A 9,370-nucleotide genomic window follows, 5' to 3' on the forward strand; every position below is an offset into this window, starting at 1 on the left:
CACCCAGGCTGCGTTCCCTTTAATCTGGCACAGCAGCAGAGATGGATTTTCTCCCTGTGAGCCAGATGTGTTGCACAGAGCATAAACACCCGCGACAGTTGTTGTGCTCCTTGGTGTGAAGGCATCAGATGTCTGCATTAAAACAAAACTCTCCACTTAATTACTCAGGCTGATAATTCAGTGCGTGGAGGCGGCTCTGGCTGAGAGCAGAGGGCTGGATCACAGCTGGGACTGGAGAGCCTTGGAGTGCACATTAATCCCAGCTCTTGCAACTCTGATTAACAGTCCTGGAAACCTGCTCTCCTTGCTCGTTCCCAGGGGTTGGGTCTGTCCTGGCACCCATGCACTGGCCCTCTGAAGAGGGTGCAGGCAGGTGCCCAAGAAGTTCTGTGAACCTCATCCCTTGGGGTGAGGTGGTTCAGAATGTGGTTACCATCTCTTGGAGAGTGCTCTGATGCCCTGGGAACACCCATCCACCATGTCTGGAGTCCAAGGAAGCTGCACATGGGACAGGGAGAGCAGAATCTCAGGGTCACCTGATTCAAGGAGCTGCTGACAATGCTGCTGCTGGAGCCGTGTGGCCAGGCACAGGGCAGAACCAGGCAGACCACTGAAGGCTTTCTGGGGCCCAAGCTGCCTGCTCCTGCTAACCTGTGTTTCTTCTTCTGTGGATCATAGAATCATAGAACCAACCAGGTTGTAAGAGACCTCCAAGCTCATCCAGTCCAACCTATCACCCAGGCCTGTCCAATCAACCAGACCATGACAATAAGTGCCTCATCCAGTCCTGAACACCTCCAGGGACAGTGACTCCACCATCTCCCTGGGCAGCCCATTCCAATGGCAAATTCCTTCAGTCAGCAAGCCCATGGCCCTTCCTGGAGGACCCCCCCAACTCAGCCATCAAGCCAAGCACACGCCCTCAGCCCATGAGCACCCACCCTGCCATGTCAGTCTCTCCTGGATGTTGTTCTCATATGAGGCTGCCTCCCTGGGCATGTCTCCTTTGCCCACTCTCTCCAGCCTGGTACCTCAGCCTGACTCCTACCCACTTCCCTCTCCCCATCATTCCCTGACCCCAGTTTCTGGGGATCTCTCTCCTGGCAGAACCCCTACCCCCAAGCACCCTGAAGGCTCACGCTGCTTCAGATCCATCTGTAAGGTCCTGTCTATGCAGAGAGAGTGATTTCCTCTGGCTTTGATTTCTGTCCTCTTGTCTCCCCTTCGTGGGCTGCATGTCTTGCTCCTTGGTCCTGGCAAATAGCAGCAATAGACCACATCCTGCCTTGGCTGAGCACCCAGGCTGGCGCCGGGCATGCAGAGCCGCCAGGTTTAGCGCAGGCAGGCAGGCAGGCAGGCGGCTGTGGACAGCACCATCCCAGCGGGGCCTCAAGAGTTAAGCTGTCATGTATTCAGGGCCAGTCGCTGGCCAGGAATTACTTTTATCGGCACACGGTGCTGCCGCCGCTTGAATTGGGACTGGGAACTCTATTTCCGAGCTCACCCAAATTATTCTCGAAGAGATAAAGCACGGTGCAGAGCAGCGCCAGCGCTTCATTAACATTCCCCAGCCCATTCAGCTTTAAACGAAGATTGCCTGCCTCGGAAAATGATAAAATTGAACATGTGAAGCAGGGCATTATGTTCCATCAGCCAATATTATTTCCCACACAGGGGCCGAGCGGAGACACAAACAGCTATTTATGCAGCTCCTGGCCAAGGCAGGGCGGCTTGGGAGGAGGGGGGACAAGGTGGGAGGGGGGCCACAGGGGGACTGGTGAGTGCCCCACTCCCATCATTGGGTGTGTGAGGGGCTGCTCGCACACTACTGAGGCCACTGTTCTCCTAGGGGCTTTGTGTCCAAGGTGCAGGGTGGGTCTGGAGAACACAGACCTGGCATCAGGTAAGAGAAGGGGCTCAGGGGTGTGTAGGGTGGGGAAAACCCTTTCTGGCTGTACCCTTCAAGGCTGGGGCATCTTCACCTGCTGCCCAGCCCCAGGGGTGCATGTCCCCTATTGGGGCTGAGCAAGCTGGGTAGGTGCCAGCTCCATGTGCAGGATGAGGTCCCACCTCCTGGAGCTGGGTGCCAAGCTGTCAGGTGTTCAGGAGCACCCACAGTCGGGGAAAGTGTCCCTCCACAGACACAGGCAGGGAGAGCTGAGCAGGCAGGGAGGGCTGAGCAGGCAGGGAGGGCTGAGCAGGCAAGCCCCCAGGGTTGTGATTGGATTTTGCTTGGCTGTGCTGAGCCTATCGATCCAGCAGTAATTAAAGTCGCTCCAAAACCTGACTCATATTCAACCTTGGGAGGAAGGAGATTCTCTGAGAAACACCCTCTGCTCCCCATGTGCTGGCACTGCTTAGTGCTCAGCTCTGCCAGAGTGCTGCCAGACTATCACACTCCCATGCCTTGGGCCCAGGGAAGCACAACTCCAATAGGCAGTGTCACTGCTGGTGTCCCCAGCATCACACAGCCTTGCACTGCAGGTGTCCCCAGCACCACGCAGCCCTGCAGAAACCCTGATAAGGTGAACAGAGGGGTCCATGCAGCCTGAACGCTGCAGCTTAGCACGAATGCAGGCTGTTTTCTCAACGAGCACCTCACACACATCTCTGGGACGTCAAGCTGCTTCCTCACGCCCTTCACTTGCTGCTGCCTGCTCCCTGTGTATGACCTGCACTGGGAGAGGAACCTGTTGGCCACGCAGCCTCCTTCGAGAGGCATCGGGGTGCTGGTGGGAGCCTGTGTCCACGAGGTGCAAAATCGCTTCTCCAAGCAGTCGGGGAGGTGTGTGTGTGCGCAGGGGCTTGCGTGCCCAGCCCTGCCACCAGCACGGCTGCTGTTGCTGGAATTCGCAGCAGGTCGGGACAAGCACCCAAGAGGGGGAACTGCTGTTCACTAGGGGCCCCCATAACCCCACTCGGAGCCCTCGCGGGAACACAGGGGCACCAGGAGCTGAGACTGAGGCAGGGATGGGGCTGGGGGCTGCGGCGGGGAGCCTCTGGGCATGGAAACCAAGGAGCCCAGCACCCTCGCAGCGCCGGACAGCGGCCGGGCTTTAAGGCGGGTAGGTGGCTCCATCTGCAGGACACGGCCCCGGCCGGGAGCCCCGGTGCTGGGGGTCCCCGCCATCCCCCGCCGCTCTGCCTGCGGGGCTGGGCGGCGGACGACAGCTCACAAGGACACCGGGTCCTCCGTTCCCCGCTTCCCCCCTGCACCCCCAGCGCGACCCGCGCCCGGTGCACCCCACAGCACCTCGCACCCACTGCGCCTTCGCCCCTCAAGTGCTCTCATCAGGTACCGCCGGGGCCTGGGCACTCCGCCCCCAAAGGAGACCCTCGCCCGGCACTGCTCCGGGCTCCTGCCCGGAACTCCTGCACCCCGCAGGCCGGAGCGCCCCACGAAGCTCCCAGGAGGACTCCCCTACGCCGGGAGCCGTCAAAACGGCGTGAGTCGAGGCCCGGTGGCGGCCGGAGGCGGAGCCAGGACGGGGCTCCACCCCGGCCCCCGGCCCACATAGGCCGGCGAGGAGGGCTGCTCGCTCCCGGGGCTTGCGCCGTTCTGCGAGCCTGCGTGGGAGAGCGTGTGGCGGGAGAGGTGGGAAGCGGCGAGCCACGCTGCCTGGGTACGGCGGGGGCGCCGTCCCGTCGTGGGGCGGCGGCAGGATGCTACGGCGGCGCTGCGGGCGGCTCTTGGTCCGGCTGGAGCGGACGCTGCAGCTCCTGGAGCTCAGCGGCGGCGTGGAGGAAGGTGGGTGAGCGCAGGCCCTGGCACGGGGCACCCTGGCGTCGCCGGCTCATCTGCCAGGCGGTGCTGCTGACCAGCCCTGAAGCCTGATTTGCGTTGCACACAGACTTGATCCAGGTAGTGCAGAGCTTCGAGGCGACGCGGCGGAGATGCTGCCGCCTGCAGCAGGACGCTCAGCGGGCCCGCGAGCAGCTGAGCCGTGTCGAGGCGGAGCGGGCGGTGCTGGAGGTGAAGCTGAAGCACGCCCGCAACCAGGTGGAAGTGGAGATGAAGAAGCGGCACAGGGCAGAGGCTGAACTGGAGAAGCAGGTCTGAGGGAGCCAGCCCCAGGGGTATCCTGCCAGGCTGACTGAAGGACCCCAGCCCGCTCACCGTGACCCTGTTTCACTTGCAGGAGCGCAAATTTCAGCTGGTCTTTGAGTCCCTAATGCAGGAGCCGTGGGGCAGCGGGGTGCTGAGCAAAGAACAGTGCTCTGTCCTCAGTGCCCTGGCTGGCAGGCACCTCGGAGTGAGCCTGACAGCAGGCAAGAGGTGAGCAGGCTGGCAGTCCTTGCCCCAGCCCCTCAGGCAGCCACAGGCTTGTCTGTGCCCCTATCCCTCTCATCTGTGCTGGGCTCAAGGAGCTGGCTAAGCATTGGGGTGCTCAGGCTCTGCAGACGTATCAGCCATAGATTTCCAAGAGCAGCTCTTTGAGAAGGTGCTGGCTGGGGGTGGTTGCCCTAGCCTGTCTGAACCCCACCTTCCTGTGCAGATCATCTGCAGAGGATGAGTCCTGCCAGTCCCTCCTGTCCCATTCAGGCATCAGCTACGACCACACAGAGGATGACACGGTAAGGAATGACCTACTGCAGATCCCAGGGTTTGGTGTCTCCTCTGTGGTTTTGCCCCGCTCTTGCAGTGGGGCAGCCCCTTTGCATAGCTGTGTTTAGGGGTGGGCTGCCCTGTCCTGTCTCTGTCAGAGGTAGAACATAGCTGGTAGAGGGTGCTCCCAGGCCTGGTGTAGCCCTGCCAGCTCCCAGCATCCATGCTGCCTTTCAGGATGCTGATATGACATCAGTGCGGACCCTGAAGCGCAAAGCCCAGGAGAGACAGGTACAAGGGAATTGTTGGGATGTGGCAGTCCTGGGGGCTGGTGCTGAGGTGGGGTCTGTGCATCTCTGTGGGTGAAGACCTCCTGGGTCTGCTTTGCTTTCCTGCACTGTTCCTGTGGGACTGTATGCCTGCACAGGTCCCAGCATGCAGCCTAGGCTGGGGTTCTCTCCTTGTGCCTCACAGGGTTAGGAGTGACCCAGGTACTTCTCCATCCCAGCACAGGAGGCTGCAAGGAGCCTGGCAGGGGGTTTAATTTATTGATGCTGGACTGGGAACGTCATCTCTCAGCAACCCTCCCGCAATCAATAGAAACTCCATTACCCTCCACTGTGGCCCAGCTGGGCTCCTCAATAATTCATCCCCATGTGTGAACATCTTGCATCCTGCTCCACTCACATCTCTGCATTGCAGGCCTGGCCTGGCATCCCCCAGCTTTAGGACTGGCTCCAAACCAAAAGGGGGGGCCTAAGCCTCCATGGGTCCCTACAGTACCTTGTGTGGGGCAGCAATGCCAGGGGTCAGGGTGAGATCACTGAGCTTGGGTGCTCTGGGGTGAGGAGCAGAGTCAGGGGGGTGGTCTCTCCCTACCCTTCACCCAATCTTCTATCCCCAGCGTGTGTCCCTGGCCCCTCAGATTGGCCCCGTGGTGGTAGCAAAGCGGCACCGTTCTTCTGTGGCAGCCTGCAACACTGTGAGTAGGGATCCCATTGCTCCCTGAACAGAGATGGCAGGTGTGGGCTTCCCCAGCACCAGAAGGCAACCTTTAGTTCTGTGGGTGCTGTGGGATCTGGAAGTGTTTACTCCTCCCCAGTGTGTGCCTGTACCCTTCAGCCTGTATTAAACTGGTTCCAAAGGGGATGGCATCCCTGACTCTGCTGGAGCAGTGCTCTGCAGCCTGCATCCCCCCTGTACCTCTGGTGGCAGCATCCCTGGATGTGCAAGACCGTGGCGACAGGGTGCAGGCAGAGCAGTGTTCATGGGGAGAGACGCTGGAGCATTGCAGGGCTGCAGTTGGACATGTTCTCACTGTCCCCTGTCTTGGCAGGCAAGTGTTCCCCCTGTGCCTCCTGCTGCTGAGGCTCCAGGCCCTGCTGGCAGCCTGCTGCCCACTGCTCTGGTGCCACAACGCCGCTCTCGCCAAGGACATTGTGTCTTCATACCCACAGGTCACGGGAAGGGCTAGGGAGGGTGCCCATGGGTGGTGCAGGACCAGCCTTGGTGTGACACTGTCACAGGAGAGGAAGGGCATCTGCTGGGGGGTGGGTTGTCCCCCACCATAGGAATACTGTGGTCCTCTGGACATGCCAAATGCCATTGTTCCAGGGCAGCTGGAATGCTGTAGAGACTCCCTGGGAGGCGGGAAGCCTCCTCGTGTCCCAGTCAGGAGCTGGGGCGGTTTGCCTTTCAACACCCTCTCCACTGCCTCTTCTCTGCAGAGGTGACCACATTGTGTGACACTGGCAAGGATCTGAAATGCCATGCCCTGGGGCAGGAGACCAACACCGAGGGTGGCTCTGTGGGGCAGCCAGCAGCAGCCTCCTTCCCCTCTCCTCCACAGGCGCTCCCTCCATGCCAGCACCACTTCACCTCCAAAACGGTGTGTCCCAGCCCCTCTGCTTCCTCTTGTCTGCTCTGGAGAAAGGACTAGGCAGGGGAAATGGGTTGGGTGAGGGTGGTACTATGCTCTCTTCCCTCCTCCCCTTCACCCAGCTCTGCCTGCGGAGGAGGGGCTAGATGCAGGTGATGGGGGCTGTTTTGAGGGAGGTGGAAGAGTGGCACTGGGTGCCTGCAAGAAGGGGAGGTCCTGACCCAGCTCCTTCACTTCAAGGTGATCCGCCCTGAGCCCTGTGGTGTCTGTGGCTCCCGCATCCGCTTCGGGAGGGTTGCCATCAAGTGCCGCCAGTGTCAGCTGCTGCTGCACCTCAAGTGTCGGGAGCGGTGCCCCAGCCTCTGCGCGCCCCAGGCTCGCCACCGTGCCTGGCCCCACGCGGTGAGCTGCGGCACAGCAGTGCTTGCTGTTTGCTTCATGTCCCCAGGATGCTGGGGCTCTGCTTGCCTCGGCCACGGGGCCGGGCAGTGGGCACAGAGTGGGTCAGCATTGTCTTCCCCAGGGTGTGCTGGCTGACTTCGCCCCCCATACACCACCCCTGGTGCCTCTGCTGGTGGTGCAGTGTGTGACCGAGGTGGAGAAGCGAGGCTTGACTGAGGTAGGGCCCGGGGCAGTGGGGGCACCAGTGCTGTGCCCCCCCAGCGGGCTGAGCCTTTCTCCCTGTGCCCCAGACGGGGCTGTACCGTGTGCCAGGTGCGGAGCAGCAGGTGCAGGAGTGGAAGCAGAGGCTACTGCAGGCTGGGGGTGTGCTCCCTGCCCTTAGCAGCATTACCGACATCCATGTGGTGTGTGGGGTGCTCAAGGACTTTCTACGGGGGCTCAAGGAGCCATTGGTCACCTTCAGTCTCCACCCTGCCTTCCTGCAGGCTGCAGGTGAGTGGGTGTCCCAAGTGGGGAATGGGGGGGGAGGGGGTGCTCATCCACTAACAGCCCTCCCGGGTGCTGCTGCAGACATCCCAGATGATGCTGCCTGCAGCACAGCCCTGTGCCAGCTTGTGAGCAAGCTGCCCCCAGCCAACAGGGACACTTTGGCCTTCCTGATGCTACACCTGCTCAGGTGAGGGGTTCATCCCAGCACAGGCTCCTGTGCATCCATCCCTGTGTCCTGACTTTCTGTGCTCCAGAGCTGGGAAGCCAGGCTGAGGGCCCCCTTGGCAGGGGCAGCATACTCACACCACCCCACCTCACAGAGTGTCCAACAGCCTTGACTGCAAGATGGATGTCCTCAACCTGTCCCGTGTGTTTGGTCCCACACTGGTGGGACACAGCTCAGCCAACCCCACACCACTTGTCATCATGGAGGACACACCACGGCAGTGCAAGGTGAGGAGGGTCTCTGAGATGTGGAGTGTGTCCGGGTGCTGCCACCATCCTCACCCTCCCTCCTTCTCTGTGCAGGTGGTGGCTCGGCTCCTCTCCTTGCCGCCCGACTTCTGGAGAGGCTTCGTGGGGGTGAAACAGGAGAACCTGGTGCCAGTAGCAGCTGCTCTGGAGGGTGAAAATGGTGAGGCACAGGATCCCCAGCCTTTGCCCCCTCCTTTGCCCTGTGGCTGCTATAGAGTCCTGGGTGTCCAGGATTGGGCTGGGAGTACAAGAAGAGTCACCCCTATTTTGTGTCCTGCAGAGCTGTTCTTCCACCCTGTCGCCTCCCCAGAGCCCAAACCAGGCCACTTGAGCTCAGCTGGCATCTGCTGTCTCCCCAGCACCCTGCAGAGCTACGTGGACAGGCCCCCCCGTCCCCGGTGAGTACTGATGGGGGGGTGGGCAGAAAAGCTCACTTTGCTCCCCTGACTTCTCTCTCCCCGTGCAGGCAGGGGCCAGCTCTGAAGAAAGTGGGCCAGTTCTTTCCTTCTCTGGTGTAGCCTGCAGCAGCGGCTCCCAGAGGGCACCGGAGAATCAAAGCCTGCTAGTGGTGCTGAGCTCCAAGCCCTGCTTCACTTCCCTGGAGATGGGAAAGCAGGGCTGGCTCAGGCCAGCCATAGTGACTGGGACAGTGCCCCAGAGTGGTACTGGGGGCCTGGTTTGTATTAAATGTTTGCAGCAAAACAAGCCTGCCTCTGGCTGCTGTCTGTCCCCTCCCAGCTGCTGCTGGGTGCCAGGGTTTGGGGCTCACCGGCATGATGGAGCCAGGCTGGGCAGCAGATGAACTGTACAGCAAGGGTAAGCAGTGCTCCCCGAACCTCTCTTGCTGTGCAAGGATGGGGTAGCTGAAGGCTTTGTCTCTGCCCTGCATCTCAGGATTTAGGAGGCCCCTCTTCCAGCCCAGTGTTGGCCTCAAGTAATTGGAGATGCTGCAGGACAACTTTAAAGCGATTCCAGACTTCCTGGCACCTCAGTGGAGGCCCCTTTAACTCTTTCCTCTCCTCCAGCTCCAGTGCTGCAGCAGCAAAACCCAAGCAAGGCTGGGATGCACAGCTCTGTCCCGGCAAGAGTGAGAAGCTGGATGAGGCTGTAGTGGAGCAGGTGCCCAGTTAGGGCATATCCCCCAGATAACTGCTCAGGGAACAGTCACTAGGAGAGCTTAGGGTAAAGGAGTATTACACAACGGGGCTGAAAAATGTTCTGGAGCCACATCCAGCAGCTGAGAAACCTCTGTCCATACTCAAAGCCGGGCTGTATATAGGACACAGGAGAAAACTCATGCACAATCCTGAAAGCAAGTATTTTGGCAGAGTTTCCCCCAGTGCTGGGCTGTTTCACCAGAGGGCAAGGAAATTAGCACATCCAAAGCAGAGGCAAAACTGAAGGAGTTTTTAATGTGCTTAAAGCCAGGGAACAGCTAATCCCCCACCCAGGACCACGGGAGAACTGGCACAGTGAAGGCACAGGGCTGGGAGCAAGGATTTAGCTCATCAAGCTGGGGCGGTACTGGTTGGATAGAGTCCCTAACGTGTTGCCTCGGTGGAGTGCTGAGCTTTAGCACA

At 60.3% G+C, this 9,370-nt stretch overlaps 1 protein-coding gene across 5 annotated transcripts; it reads left to right on the forward strand.

Moving 5' to 3' along the window:
* The first annotated feature begins 3,522 nt into the window (after positions 1-3,522).
* LOC135186594 (rac GTPase-activating protein 1-like) lies at positions 3,523-8,495 on the forward strand. Of its 5 annotated transcripts, XM_064164445.1 has the most exons (16): positions 3,557-3,748; positions 3,852-4,054; positions 4,140-4,276; positions 4,497-4,575; positions 4,784-4,837; positions 5,451-5,528; positions 5,883-6,003; positions 6,274-6,434; positions 6,666-6,827; positions 6,949-7,044; positions 7,118-7,319; positions 7,398-7,503; positions 7,637-7,769; positions 7,845-7,950; positions 8,071-8,188; positions 8,257-8,495. In XM_064164445.1, exons 1-16 carry the CDS (start codon positions 3,664-3,666, stop codon positions 8,306-8,308), a joined length of 1,893 nt encoding a protein of 630 aa, XP_064020515.1. In that variant the 5' UTR covers positions 3,557-3,663; the 3' UTR covers positions 8,309-8,495. The 5 variants fall into 5 exon arrangements, with proteins under 5 accessions (XP_064020533.1, XP_064020524.1, XP_064020541.1 ...); XM_064164463.1 differs by lacking the exon at positions 5,451-5,528 and having other exon boundaries at positions 3,523-3,748; XM_064164454.1 differs by lacking the exon at positions 4,784-4,837 and having other exon boundaries at positions 3,523-3,748.
* Positions 8,496-9,370: the final 875 nt, after the last annotated feature.

Source organism: Pogoniulus pusillus, chromosome 2 (assembly GCF_015220805.1).
Source record: "Pogoniulus pusillus isolate bPogPus1 chromosome 2, bPogPus1.pri, whole genome shotgun sequence".
NCBI classification, from domain to species: Eukaryota; Metazoa; Chordata; class Aves; order Piciformes; family Lybiidae; genus Pogoniulus; species Pogoniulus pusillus.

Excerpts from the sequence above, each read along its gene's own strand:
- LOC135186594 (XM_064164445.1), top strand. The coding sequence starts at position 3,664 with ATGCTACGGCGGCGCTGCGGGCGGCTCTTGGTCCGGCTGGAGCGGACG. Across the intron at positions 4,576-4,783 it reads ACCACACAGAGGATGACACG|GATGCTGATATGACATCAGT; the intron begins GTAAGGAATGAC and ends GCTGCCTTTCAG. Across the intron at positions 7,045-7,117 it reads AGAAGCGAGGCTTGACTGAG|ACGGGGCTGTACCGTGTGCC; the intron begins GTAGGGCCCGGG and ends CCTGTGCCCCAG.